The sequence below is a fragment of the Protomyctophum parallelum genome, assembly GCF_964188405.1.
Source record: "Protomyctophum parallelum genome assembly, chromosome: 22".
NCBI classification, from domain to species: domain Eukaryota; kingdom Metazoa; phylum Chordata; class Actinopteri; order Myctophiformes; family Myctophidae; genus Protomyctophum; species Protomyctophum parallelum.
The window spans coordinates 26,325,524-26,340,523 of record NC_139714.1 but is presented as its reverse complement, the minus strand read 5'-3'; the positions used below and the strand labels follow the sequence as shown (position 1 = coordinate 26,340,523).

Genomic DNA, 15,000 nt, shown 5'->3' with positions numbered 1-15,000 from the left:
GTTATGGCTGACAGCGTTTAGACCTCGGCATCCAGAGGTCAGAGGTCATAGAAATAGCATTTATGAAGCAGAAAGAGCACTTGAATGTCAAGCAGTACAGAACCAACATGTCCACCAACACCGCCCCCTTTGGACCTCACAATATCTACAGAACCAACACCCTCTGGACCTCACAATATCTACAGAACCAACACCGCCCCCTTTGGACCTCACAATATCTACAGAACCAACACCCTCTGGACCTCACAATATCTACAGAACCAACACCCTCTGGACCTCACAATATCTACAGAACCAACACCCTCTGGACCTCACAATATCTACAGAACCACACCCTCTGGACCTCACAATATCTACAGAACCAACACCCTCTGGACCTCACAATATCTACAGAACCAACACCGCCCCCTCTGGACCTCACAATATCTACAGAACCAACACCCTCTGGACCTCACAATATCTACAGAACCAACACCCTCTGGACCTCACAATATCTACAGAACCAACACCCTCTGGACCTCACAATATCTACAGAACCAACACCCTCTGGACCTCACAATATCTACAGAACCAACACCGCCCCCTTTGGACCTCACAATATCTACAGAACCAACACCCTCTGGACCTCACAATATCTACAGAACCAACACCGTCCCCTCTGGACCTCACAATATCTACAGAACCAACACCCTCTGGACCTCACAATATCTACAGAACCAACACCGCCCCCTTTGGACCTCACAATATCTACAGAACCAACACCCTCTGGACCTCACAATATCTACAGAACCAACACCGCCCCCTCTGGACCTCACAATATCTACAGAACCAACACCCTCTGGACCTCACAATATCTACAGAACCAACACCCTCTGGACCTCACAATATCTACAGAACCAACACCGCCCCCTTTGGACCTCACAATATCTACACAGAGCCAGGTTGACGATTAGCTCAACCGTCTGGACCCTATTGAGAACACAATGTTTCACTGCAATAGTAAGAAAACAGACAGACAGACAGACAGACAGACAGACAGACGCCTGATGTTCTGTTTTGTTCTGGGCTGTGTATCGTGACCCGAGGACAGGTGGGTGGGTGATGGGGGGGGGGGGGGGGGAGTGGGGGGGGGACCGTTCAGTCGCCCCGGTAACGAGCGCGGAGGAGGAGGGAGGAGACGTCTCGTATACGTGCACGTACGAAAGGAGAGAGAGAGAGAGAGAGAGAACACACGGAAAAGAAAAAGAATATCTGTGGCTGTGCGCAACGTGCACACAGTCTGCACTCTGCACACACACACACACACACACACACACACATCCACACCCACGCATGCAGAAAGCTAAATGAGGAGGGGGGGTTGGGAGGGGGAGGGGGTTCCATTCTTACTTGCGGAGCACGGCGATCTCGTTCTCGATGCTGCTCTCCTTGCCCTTCAGAGCCTTCTTAGGGATGCACTTGATGGCGAAGGTCCGACCCGTGAGCTTCTCCTGGGCCAGAACCACCTCTGAGAAGGCCCCGCTGCACAGGAGGGGGGGAGGGGGGGGGGGAGAGAAAGATACACAGACTGATTAAAACCCATTTTGACCTGAGATCAGATTCTAAAAATGTCTTCTACATCCTGACAGTTTTGTGAAAAAGCTATGTTTCTATGTCAGTCGTTCTTCGATTTTTCCAAAAATAGCAGATCTACAAGCTCATAGCGCGCCACTCGGTGGCGCGCTATGAGCTTGTAGATCTGCTTATTTTTCAATAGCTAAAGCATAACATGATGCTAACACCAAAAGTGTTAGCAGGTATTTGAACGCAATTAGGCGCAAGTTGGCACCGCGACAGAGTGGATTTAGAAGTTTTCTTTTATTACACGTAACCCGTTGAGGCCTTAATTTAATGCGCTCCCTGTTTCTACAAATCTCTTTCTCTCTGTCTCTCTCTCTCTCTCTGTCTCTCTCTCTCTCTCTGCCTCCTTATTTGGTCATCTCATTTCGTATTGGGTCTCAGTGATTATTCAACTGCTGGATGGTGCCGCACTCTCAATCAAAGAATAGTAGATTCCCCTCCTTACTGAGGTCGAAAAGATGCTTCTAAATCCTAACATTTTTCTGAAAAACCCATGTTTCTATGTCAGTGGTGCTCAAACCTTTTTCATGTCAAGGACCCCCAGAATTATCTCTATTGGGCCACGGACCTCCATCCATCCCCAGAAACAAATATTTTAGTTAAAAATGTTCGCTCTGAAATCATATATATCCAAAGATTTGTGCCATATTTTCACGAGTTTAAAAAAATAGCAGACCTACAAGCTCATAGCGCGCCACTCGGTGGCGCGCTATGAGCTTGTAGATCTGCTATTTTTCAATAGCTAAAGCATATAACGTAATGCTTAAAACACCAAAGGGGTTCCCTTCCCGCCCCAAAATGGATTATCCCAAGGAGAGTGTATGGTTGCTTGTGAATAAAAAAGCTCCCCATCGCATCAAATGTGTGTCTTTCTTGACACACTGGCCGTTCAATAAGATCGTCTCTAGAGCTATCGTACTACAGTAGAAATCCCTTTGTCTTTTTACACACTGGCCGGTCAATAAGACCGTCTAGACTGTACTGTACTACAGTAGAAATCCCTTTGTCTTTTTACACACTGGCCGGTCAATAAGACCGTCTAGACTGTACTGTACTACAGTAGAAATCCCTTTGTCTTTTTACACACTGGCCGGTCAATAAGACCGTCTAGACTGTACTGTACTACAGTAGAAATCCCTTTGTCTTTTTACCACACTGGCCGGTCAATAAGACCGTCTAGACTGTACTGTACTACAGTAGAAATCCCTTTGTCTTTTTACACACTGGCCGGTCAATAAGACCGTCTAGACTGTACTGTACTACAGTAGAAATCCCTTTGGACATTTTAGTAAAGCACAGCACTTGCTGATTAATAGCCAGCGGGTATGTCTTCTCCATCTGCAGGATGACAGAAAAGCGTTTGAAAACACTGAGGCACTCACACACGTTTTCTTAACACACACACAGACGCACACGCACACCAACACTAAGTGTGAGTGTTTGGTGTACATATTCAAATACAGTAATATCTGGAGTAATATCCCAAGCCTTTTCTGACACAAGCAAAAAGAGGGGGGGGGGGGCTTTTTGCCTTTTATTGATATATTACAGTAGTTTGACAGGAAAGGGGGAGAGAGATGCAGGGGAATGACATGCAGCAACGGCCATCGGGCTCGGGAGTGGAACCCGCAGCACACCGTCCGGCTGGCTTAGCAGCCTATGGTGCCCAGACGGTTGAGCTAACCGTCCGGGCCCCAAAACCCATTTTTGGTACATTTCTCTGGCAGAATTATGTAAATCCAGATATTGAAGTACAAGTTTATAATTTGGTATGCATGGAGTATCCTTCAGAGGAGTAGTATAGTAGCAAAATAGATTCCTGGGGCTTGCTATAGCATTTCTATTCGATCATATCATCTCATGACATTTAGTCGAAATTTAGACTAACACTAAAACATTCCAGGTGACTAAAACGTGACTCAAAAGACTATGACTAAAACTAAAATCAAATTTTGCTGCCAAAAACAACACTGGTTTTCATTGCGGTTCTGAAGGTGGGGAGGGAGGGGAGGGGGGCACGTCTCAAATATTGAGACGTGTGGACAAAAAGCTGTATATAGGAGGGGCTAGCGCCCCTCAAACAGTAGGGGGATGTTTTACTGCGCATGTTTTTCCTCTCACCTCCTGGACATCTTTATCCCATAGGAAACATTTCCATCCATTCATGTCCCTCTCTGCATGAATGAGCAGAGGAAGTCCATTACTACAGTAATCACCGTGTACTGTACTGTACACAGCTGTACAGTAATCACCATGTACTGTCCGTACTGTACACAGCTGTGGATCTCACACATTGGCCACAGTGTGAACATCTGTGAAATCTGTCACTTCCTCACGGCTCTCACTTGTACTCAAGTGTAAGACACGCATGAGACAAGACGTGTGGTGTGATATGACACGCACGTGCAAACACACACACACACACACACACACACACACACACACACACACACACACACACACACACACACACACACACACACACACACACACACACACACACACACACACACACCTGTGAAGTTTCGTGGAAATATCCCTCAGTTTAAAATTTTGCCCTATTGGATTTCCAGCAAAAAATTGACCGAGTTGTCCATATAGGTTGTGGTCCTACGGGGTCATAGATATTATTTCTGGTGGACAACCTTTGAGGTCATGGCAAATGCAGGTTTCCAAAAAAAAGGGTGCTTTGCCCCCTGGGTATAGTAAGCTAATTTGAGTGCAGAGCATAGCATACGGTAGCCGAAAGGCGAACTGACAAAAAAAAAAAAAAAAAGGGAAAAATTCAGAATATTCTTATCTCGCCCGGTATCATTGAGGATGCGCTAGGACGTCCTCAGACGTCCTCTGTATGCGTCGGTAGGTGGCGTGTGGCGTGTGGCAACGTCCTATGTACGGAATCGGTTAATAATAGTTAATAAGACCTTGTAAGATGTTGACATGCTGATATGTCCATGTAAGGAGATCTATGTATCTGGCAGTCCATGTCCCGTTTATGCCCATGTAAGGAGATTCCTGATGTCATCATTATATATATTATGGTCCTCAATTCATATGTTGGCGACCCTGCAAACACCCCATTTGATCTCTAATGTTTGATCTCATTGTAGTGGAACAATGACATCATCGGCTGAGTCTCCATAATAGAGCGTCGCAGTCCCGCCCCCTTTCATGACGACGCCAGGCCCAGGAAATGAATCCCAATGCATTTTTCCTCATAGGCATTTCAAAACGTATTAATTTAAAGACCTTTTAAGCGTCGTGACAACGCCAACCCTTGTCGTGACAAATCATGACAACACACACAATATTTTGGACCAAACAAATAATTACAAAGAAGGGAAAAAAAAAGAAAAAAATGTGTTGTAACATGCCGTTTTTTTCTACTTTCTAGTTCTTTGTTTGGCCCGATTTTTTTTGTTTGTTGTCATGATTTGTCACGACAAGAGTTGGCTTCGTACGACGCTTAAAAGGTCTTTAAATGAATACGTTTTGAAATGCCTATGGGAAAAATGCATTGGGATTCATTTCCTGGGAGACGGAGAATCGGCAGAGTCCTACATCGGAGCGCTCCGCGACCTGATGGAGAACTGTGCTTTTCCTGATGAATTAAAGGATGAGTTTTTCAGAGACAGACTGTTCGTCGGCATCCATAACCAAGACCTCTCCCAACGAATGCTGCGCTACGTGGAACTCCCCTTAAGCGAAGCAAAAGAGCTGATATTATGTCAAGATGAGCAGGACCAGCTGAAAAAAACCTAAAGACATGCTCTCAGGGTTCCCCAATTCATTTTCATCAAGGGCCATATTTTGACTATAGGGTACCAGGCTGGGGGCCAAGACTCGCGAGGTCGAGCCCTGAAAATTCATTTTCAGGGGTCATGTACTTTTTATTTGCATTGTAATCCCCATAGGGGGTATTTTAGATCGCCTCATATAAGAACTGTGTTTGAAAAATAAACATGTCACCCCGGCCGTTCCACTAATATGGATATGAAGAATCAACTGACTGAGAGAAAACGCTATTGTTACTGCTGCTGAATTAGTTACATATTCGCTAGAAGCAGACTGTATCATAATATATGAGTGACTGACTGTTGCAGAGACACCTCCCTGACAATAACACAGAGACCGCTTGTTTATTTTTGGACCACAACGCTTATAGTAGACGATATTAAGATCACCCCATGTTATTCTCCGTAGAGAAATGACTTCCGCAAACCAGGGGAATCGAAGGGATGAGCGAGTGACGTCAGGACTTGGGTGCTCTATACAAACAGAATGTAGGAGATGTGGGAGGACAGGCCACTGGAAACGTGTATGACTGTATGTACAATAGAGGACGAGGAAAGCCTTCACATGCACAGGGTTGGGGTTAGGGGTTAAGGGTTAGGGGTTTAGGGTTTAGGGTTAAGGGTTAGGGTCGGGAGCAGTGAGCAAAGTGAACCAGGCCAGTGCAATAAAAACGCACTCCGACGAGCTGCCAACTTGCACTTCGCACACATGATAAATGGCCCTACTTGTGCGCAGGCAGAGCGCGCAACTTATCTGTGACTCTTGTCAACCTACTGCCAACATAAAACATTAAACCCATGAACAAACATTTAAAATAAAACCTATATACCAATCGAAAACAACCTGAATTAACTTTCCACAAATTACGATGTATTGCAAAGAAGTATAACAATTCTATTGTCCAGTCAAAACCAATTCAATCTGATTTCATACATCAATAGTTAGGTTAAAGTAATAGGAACATAAAAATATGAAAATATTCATAACGTATAATGACTTCTATTTCAAACTATCAATTAACTAGCGTGCATCCTTCACAGAGGAGGAGGAGGAGGAGAGGGGAGCGTGCATCCTTCACAGAGGAGGAGGAGGAGGAGAGGGGAGTGTGCATCCTTCACAGAGGAGGAGGAGGAGGAGGAGGAGAGGGGAGCGTGCATCCTTCACAGAGGAGGAGGAGGAGGAGAGGGGAGCGTGAATCCTTTACAGAGGAGGAGGAGGAGGAGGAGGAGAGGGGAGCGTGCATCCTTCACAGAGGAGGAGGAGGAGGAGGAGAGGGGAGCGTGCATCCTTCACAGAGGAGGAGGAGGAGGAGGAGGAGAGGGGAGCGTGCATCCTTCACAGAGGAGGAGGAGGAGGAGGAGGAGGAGCGTGCATCCTTCACAGAGGAGGAGGAGGAGGAGGAGGAGAGGGGAGCGTGCATCCTTCAGAGGAGGAGGAGGAGGAGGAGGAGGAGGAGGAGAGGGGAGCGTGCATCCTTCACAGAGGAGGAGGAGGAGGAGGAGGAGAGGGGAGCGTGCATCCTTCACAGAGGAGGAGGAGGAGGAGGAGGGAGCGTGCATCCTTCACAGAGGAGGAGGAGGAGGAGAGGGGAGCGTGCATCCTTCACAGAGGAGGAGGAGGAGGAGGAGGAGAGGGGAGCGTGCATCCTTCACAGAGGAGGAGGAGGAGGAGGAGGAGAGGGGAGCGTGCATCCTTCACAGAGGAGGAGGAGGAGGAGAGGGGAGCGTGCATCCTTTACAGAGGAGGAGGAGGAGGAGGAGGAGAGGGGAGCGTGCATCCTTTACAGAGGAGGAGGAGGAGGAGAGGGGAGCATGCATCCTTTACAGAGGAGGAGGAGGAGGAGAGGGGAGTGTGCATCCTTCACAGAGGAGGAGGAGGAGGAGGAGAGGGGAGCGTGCATCCTTCACAGAGGAGGAGGAGGAGGAGGAGAGGGGAGCATGCATCCTTTACAGAGGAGGAGGAGGAGGAGAGGGGAGCGTGCATCCTTCACAGAGGAGGAGGAGGAGGAGAGGGGAGCGTGCATCCTTTACAGAGGAGGAGGAGAGGGGAGCGTGCATCCTTTACAGAGGAGGAGGAGGAGGAGGAGGAGGAGAGGGGAGCGTGCATCCTTTACAGAGGAGGAGGAGGAGGAGGAGGAGAGGGGAGCGTGCATCCTTCACAGAGGAGGAGGAGGAGGAGGAGGAGAGGGGAGCGTGCATCCTTCACAGAGGAGGAGGAGGAGGAGAGGGGAGCGTGCATCCTTCACAGAGGAGGAGGAGGAGGAGGAGGAGAGGGGAGCGTGCATCCTTCACAGAGGAGGAGGAGGAGGAGGAGAGGGGAGAGGGGAGCGTGCATCCTTCACAGAGGAGGAGGAGGAGGAGGAGAGGGGAGCGTGCATCCTTTACAGAGGAGGAGGAGGAGGAGGAGGAGGAGAGGGGAGCGTGCATCCTTCACAGAGGAGGACGAGGAGGAGGAGAGGGGAGCGTGCATCCTTCACAGAGGAGGAGGAGGAGGAGAGGGGAGCATGCATCCTTCACAGAGGAGGAGGAGGAGGAGAGGGGAGCATGCATCCTTCACAGAGGAGGAGGAGGAGGAGAGGGGAGCATGCATCTTCACAGAGGAGGAGGAGGAGGAGGAGAGGGGAGCATGCATCCTTCACAGAGGAGGAGGAGGAGGAGGAGAGGGGAGCGTGCATCCTTCACAGAGGAGGAGGAGGAGGAGAGGGGAGCGTGCATCCTTCACAGAGGAGGAGGAGGAGGAGGAGAGGGGAGCGTGCATCCTTCACAGAGGAGGAGGAGGAGGAGGAGAGGGGAGTGTGCATCCTTCACAGAGGAGGAGGAGGAGGAGAGGGGAGCGTGCATCCTTCACAGAGGAGGAGGAGGAGAGGGGAGTGTGCATCCTTCACAGAGGAGGAGGAGGAGGAGGAGAGGGGAGCGTGCATCCTTCACAGAGGAGGAGGAGGAGGAGGAGAGGGGAGTGTGCATCCTTCACAGAGGAGGAGGAGGAGGAGGAGGAGAGGGGAGCGTGCATAGAGAGATGGGCCGGCTGCCTCCTCCCCCCCCCCCCCCCCCCCTATCCCCTGGGGGTCCACCAGCTGCCCCCCCCTGCTGTGGGTCAGCGCCAACACATGCTAACAGATGCTAATATGGGCACACGCACGCACGCACACATACACACGTACGCACACACGCACGCATGCATGCCAATACAGGCATGTAAATGTACATACACAAGTGCAGATATTACGCACACAATGCGTGTGTGTTGTGCCGGACCGGTTCAGGGGAAGAAGAAACACACAGTGAAAAATGTGCCACACACACACACACACACACACTTGATTGAGTCGATTTAGTCGACTAAAATGTATTCTGGTGGGTGTTGATGTCGTCGTAATGGCAGATTTAAAACATTTAAAAAAATATATATTTTCAGCATGTGACCAAGTGTAAAATGACTTATACTGGACCTCTTGTCCACTAGTCCCTTCCTAACATTTTAGTTTAGAAATGGTCAGTATATTTACTAGTCATATAGTTCTAGCCCTCATAAGCTTAGTTTTTTATTTAGTTTTCATGCAGTTTGTCAGTGAAAAAAGGTAGTCGACGTCATAGTTTTAGTCGAGGAAAACAATGCTGCGTGCTTGCCCCTGCTGTCGGGGCCAGCGGCCCTCGGTGGTGATTGCGTTTCCAGCCGGTATGAATGGGTGTGTAATTGTGTCAGCCAGGCTCCACCGCTCCAGTGCCTCCGTCAGAGGACAGAATGGGAAAATATATTGGCAGCAAAAGAGTGTGTATAATTTGAGCATGCGTGCGAGAGAAAGAGGAAGCGTTTCTGACTTTTGTGAGTGTGTGCATACATGCAGGAACAGGGTTCAGGTAGCATTACGTATGTCACTAGCAGGTGTTCTATCCCATTTTGACCTGAGATCAGATTATAAAAATGTCTTCTACATCCTGACAGTTTTCTGAAAAAGCTATGTTTCTATGTCAGTGGTTCTTCGATTTTTCAAACTAGCAGACAAGCTCATAGCGCGACACTCGGTGGCGCGCTATGAGCTTGTAGATCTGCTATTTTTCAATAGCTAAAGCATAACGTAATGCTAACACCAGAAGGGGTCAAAATGGGTTATACCCGGTTGAGTACAGTCAGATTTTTGGCTTCATACAACATTTCTGTGTGCAGATAATAGATGATGTACAAGTACAGTACAAGCTCATAAGGCATATATTCTATAGAAGAACAGTCAGTTTATGTACAACAGTGTTCTCATTTCGGTTTGATCGACGTCCTGCCTGAGGCTCAATCGCGCCGTGACGCGTTGTGAGCTCGTAGATCGGCTATTTTCAGCAAGTGTATAACATCAGTCATTACGACGGCATCAAGGCCTGCCAAAATACATTTTAGTCGACTAAATCAACTGTAGATTTAGTCGACTGAAATCGTATGACATTCAGCTTGTAGGTCTGCTAGAAAAATCGAAGAACGACTTGACATAGAAACATAGCTTTTTCAGAAAACTGTCAGGATGTAGAAGACATTTTTAGAATCTGATCTCAGGTCAAAAAGAAACAGAGGTGTATTGATTGATTGATTGAAAAAATGATTAACAGTTTGCAGATTTACAGTACATTTTAAGCACAAACTCAATACAAAGACTGTGAGTGGACGACCCAATTAAGCATTACACTTGTTTACAACAGGGTCCACCTTGTTCAATTCATCAAAAATGCCTTCTTCCTCTCCACTGGGAGCACCCTGCCTGGGTGACCAGTGACCATAGAGTGTTCTGATAAGGGCTCTATTGCAAAGCCCAAAGTGCTGTGGGCTTTTAGATCGGCTATTTTTGGCACAAAGGTGTACCATTTTCAAATAGAACGTGAAAGTGAGGCGCTGAGAATAGACTTGCAAGGTCACGGTCACATTTATAGCAGGGAGGGAAGCCGACATGATGAGAGGCATCTGGCTTTTTAACACGTCATGTTGTACACGTTTTAGGGGAAAAGGGTCCCCCCCCCTCGCCCCTGAAACCGAGGGGGAAAAGGGTCCCCCCCTCCCTCGCCCCTGAAACCGAGGGGGAAAAGGGTCCCCCCTCCCTCGCCCCTGAAACCGAGGGGGAAAAGGGTCCCCCCTCCCTCGCCCCTGAAACCGAGTGGGAAAAGGGTCCCCTCCCTCGCCCCTGAAACCGAGGGGGGAAAAGGGTCCCCCCTCCCTCGCCCCTGAAACCGAGGGGGAAAAGGGTTCCCCTCTCCCTCGCCCCTGAAACCGAGGGGGAAAAGGGTCCCCCCCTCCCTCGCCCCTGAAACCGAGGGGGAAAAGGGTCCCCCCTCCCTCGCCCCTGAAACCGAGGGGGAAAAGGGTCCCCCCTCCCTCGCCCCTGAAACCGAGTGGGAAAAGGGTCCCCTCCCTCGCCCCTGAAACCGAGGGGGGAAAAGGGTCCCCCCTCCCTCGCCCCTGAAACCGAGGGGGAAAAGGGTTCCCCTCTCCCTCGCCCCTGAAACCGAGCGAGCCAAACATGCATCTCTCATGTTCTGCAGGACATGTGTGTCTAAAAAAGCCTTTCTGCCCATATGTTCTTCCTTACATTATTCATCATGCCACAGAGACACACGCTACATTCATCCACTGAACAGGGTGCACACATACATAAATAAATACATTCTCTGAACATAGCCTAGTAGCCAAAAAGTGAACCCGGACATGTTGAGCACACCAACGTTTTATGTTAAGAAATGTTGAGTATGGGTCCCCAGCATGTAGAAACAGCCGAATGCTACAACTTGCATAATGTTGAGCAATTTTCATGATTGGCATAATCTGTGACCATACCATTAACAACCTATAGATAGGTTCACAATGGGGCTCTATGGGCTGGCTACTAGACTAGCAGGGTGCACATACATACATAAATAAATACATGTTCTCCTCTCCCTGTCAAGTGGTGCGTGTGGACAACCTATTTTTACACCCCACACACACACACACACTAGTGTGACAGTGCTGATATTTCTTTTTAAGATTTATTTTTGGCATCTAGCAGAAACTCTACCGCCCGCTCCGTCGAGGCACACACAAACAAACAAGCCCTAATAATACCACCACTTTTACAGAACAACATGAATGATACAAACCAACAGACCTTTGTAGAGGGTTTATTTGTCACTCACTGATACAGGTAGGCTACAGTGAAACTATCATGATGGCAGGTGGATTTTTGCAAAACACAATTTAGTAACAAAATGCCTCAAATCATCCAATTGCCTAGTTGAAGTTTGCGTTGTGGCCAACGCACATGCAGCTTCAAAGACACTCTGGAGCAGGCGCAGCCACAGTGCCCAGGAGCAGCCACAGTGCCCAGGAGCAGCCACAGTGCCCAGGAGCAGCCACAGTGCCCAGGAGCAGCCACAGTGCCCAGGAGCAGGCCCTTGACATGAAAAGGTTTGAGAACCACAAACTTAACGTAATTGTAGTGTAATAGTGCCCGCATGGGGAAAAGACCGTTAGCTGATGACAATGGGATGCAGGAATGTCAAGTACACCATTAGTTGTAGGTCAGTCGGAACAGAGCGGAACCCCCATGCCAGACCACCATTATGGTCCTTCAATGTATCGCTATTCACTGAAATAACCTTTCATACCAACAGACTACATTGAACTAAACTGAACTGAGAGAGGTAGAGTAGAGAAAGGAGAGAGAGAGAGAGAGAGAGAGAGAGTGAGAGAGAGTGAGAGAGTGAGAGAGTGAGTGAGTGAGTGAGAGAGTGAGAGAGTGAGTGAGTGAGTGAGTGAGTGAGTGAGTGAGTGAGTGAGAGAGTGAGTGAAATAGTGAGAGAGTGAGTGAGTGCGTGCGCGTGTGCTTGTACGGGGCAAACCCGGGATCCCCCAGAGTTAGTGTCGAAGTGTCCTTGAGCAAGACACTGAAACCCTAATTGCTCCCAATGAGCAGGTTGATGCTTTGCATGGTTTCCTCCGGCATCGTTGTGTGAATGTGTGTGAATGTATAATGTACAATCTCTGTAAAGGGCCTTGGATAAAGGCGCTATATAAGTGCACCATTTGTGTGTGTGTGTGTGTGTGTGTGTGTGTGTGTGTGTGTGTGTGTGTGTGTGTGTGTGTGTGTGTGTGTGTACGCGCACGCGTGTGTGTGAGATGGAAAGAGTGTGGAGGTCATATCTTTTTGTTTGTGTCAACAACTTGACGCCAAGGACAGTGACAGAGAAACAGAGAAATGTGTCAATCTGGTATATATATATAGGCTACAATTTGTATACCATACTTTTGTTTTTTTTGTCATACTTGGGCTAGCTGTCATGTTGAAAATTAGGCTAAAGCCATTCATTCTCTCACCAGATTCTGTGCCACAACGATCCGAACGCTAATCAAATCCTTGTTGCTACGGCAACACAGAAAGACCATAGGCTATTGTTTGGAAATCTATTTCTTTGTTTTCTAGTTGGATCCAAGGGATTCAGCTGTGACATAACAATGGAGTTTTGAAGGGGAATTAAAATGCTAAAATGCAAAATAGATCACGCTTCAGACAGACAGAAGTTGCCAGAGGCAGCACAGCAGTACAAGTTACAGATTCAGTTTTTCTGATTGGCCGCCGACCCCCCATCTGAAAATATGCCCCCCCCCAGAGATAAAGATTTGAGTTAAAAACTCAAAGCTCATTCTGAAAGAATATATACCGTATTCAAAGATTTGGGCCACATTTTCACGGTTTTTCAAAAATAGCAGACCTACAAGCTGCCTTTTCATAGCTTAGTTTAACCTGATTGACCCACGGCAAGGAGGTTGATGGTTACCAGGTAGTAAAGACCAACGATATTTATTACTCTCTATTTTACTGTTTACAAACAACCACTATAGTGTTTACAAACAACCACTACTGTTTACAAACAACCACCACTGTTTACAAACAACCACTACTGTTTACAAACAACAACCACTGTTTACAAACAACCACTTGTCATTGTACCATTTATTTTCTAGTAAACGCACACACACACATCACGTAACATACATTCTTCTACATCCTACATGTCCTACATCGTTCTGACCCGTTTCCAGAGGATAGCATTTGGTAGCAACAATTGGTATGCTATTAGCTAAACATGATAGCAACGAGTTGAAAGCGTTGCCTCATATATATATATATATATATATATATATATATATATATATATATATATCTACATATACATATACATATACATACATATAAACACACACATTCTCATAGCAAACGCCACAAAGGAAGTACTGACAAAGCCCCTCCCCCTCATGGGGGAGAGCATATAGTCCTTCCCGTCGCTATAACTCGCTGTCATACACATACTGTACGTACTGTACAAGTGTGTGCGCTGCCACACAAACGCATTAAAAGCTGGGATTTATCAATCCACCGAGGTTACGATGAGGTATATTATAGATTCACCATGGCAACCGCCCTGCATGCATGGTCATTTACTGGGATGGCCGAGATAGCTTGTAGATCTGCTATTTTTTGGGGCCTTGGTTTAAGCATTTATTTCGTATTTACATGTCTTCTGTGGTCTCTAACATTACAACTAGCTACATGTTTAGCATTTATTTCATATTTACATGTCTTCTGTGGTCTCTAACATTACACATAGCTACATGTTTGGATTTATTTCATATTTACATGTCTTCTTTGGTCTCTAACATTACACATAACTACATGTTTAGCATTTATTTCATATTTACATGTCTTCTGTGGTCTCTAACATTACACATAGCTACATGTTTAGCATTTATTTCATATGTACATGTCTTCTTTGGTCTCTAACATTACACCTAGCTACATGTTTAGCATTTATTTCATATTTACATGTCTTCTTTGGTCTATAACATTACACATAGCTACATGTTTAGCATTTATTTCATATCTACATGTCTTCTTTGGTCTCTAACATTACACCTAGCTACATGTTTAGCATTTATTTCATATCTACATGTCTTCTTTGGTATCTAACATTACACCTAGCTACATGTTTAGCATTTATTTCATATTTACATGTCTTCTGTGGTCTCTAACATTACACCTAGCTACATGTTTAGCATGTATTTCATATTTACATGTCTTCTGTGGTCTCTAACATTACATATAGCTACATGTTTAGCATTTATTTCATATTTACATGTCTTCTGTGGTCTCTAACATTACACCTAGCTACATGTTTAGCATTTATTTCATATTTACATGTCTTCTGTGGTCTCTAACATTACACCTAGCTACATGTTTAGCATTTATTTCATATTTACATGTCTTCTGTGGTCTCTAACATTACACCTAGCTACATGTTTAGCATTTATTTCATATTTACATGTTTTCTTTGGTCTCTAACATTACACCCAGCTACATGTTTAGCATTTATTTCATATTTACATGTCTTCTTTGGTCTCTAACATTACACCTAGCTACACGTTTAGCATTTATTTCATATTTACATGTCTTCTTTGGTCTCTAACATTACACCCAGCTACATGTTTAGCATTTATTTCATATTTACATGTCTTCTTTGGTCTCCAACATTACACCTAGCTACATGTTTAAGCATTTATTTCATATTTACATGTCTT

The 15,000-nt window shown here is 46.4% G+C and overlaps 1 protein-coding gene across 1 annotated transcript in view; it reads right to left on the bottom strand.

Moving 5' to 3' along the window:
* The window catches only part of camk1da (calcium/calmodulin-dependent protein kinase 1Da), a gene marked incomplete at its 5' end in the record, with an annotated part of 85,981 nt that overhangs the window by 40,440 nt on the left and 30,541 nt on the right, over nucleotides 1-15,000 (bottom strand). The window contains one exon of the mRNA XM_083794603.1: nucleotides 1,390-1,521. Within this exon, the coding sequence (XP_083650729.1) occupies nucleotides 1,390-1,521 (132 nt within the window). The remainder of the gene's footprint in view (nucleotides 1-1,389; nucleotides 1,522-15,000) is intronic.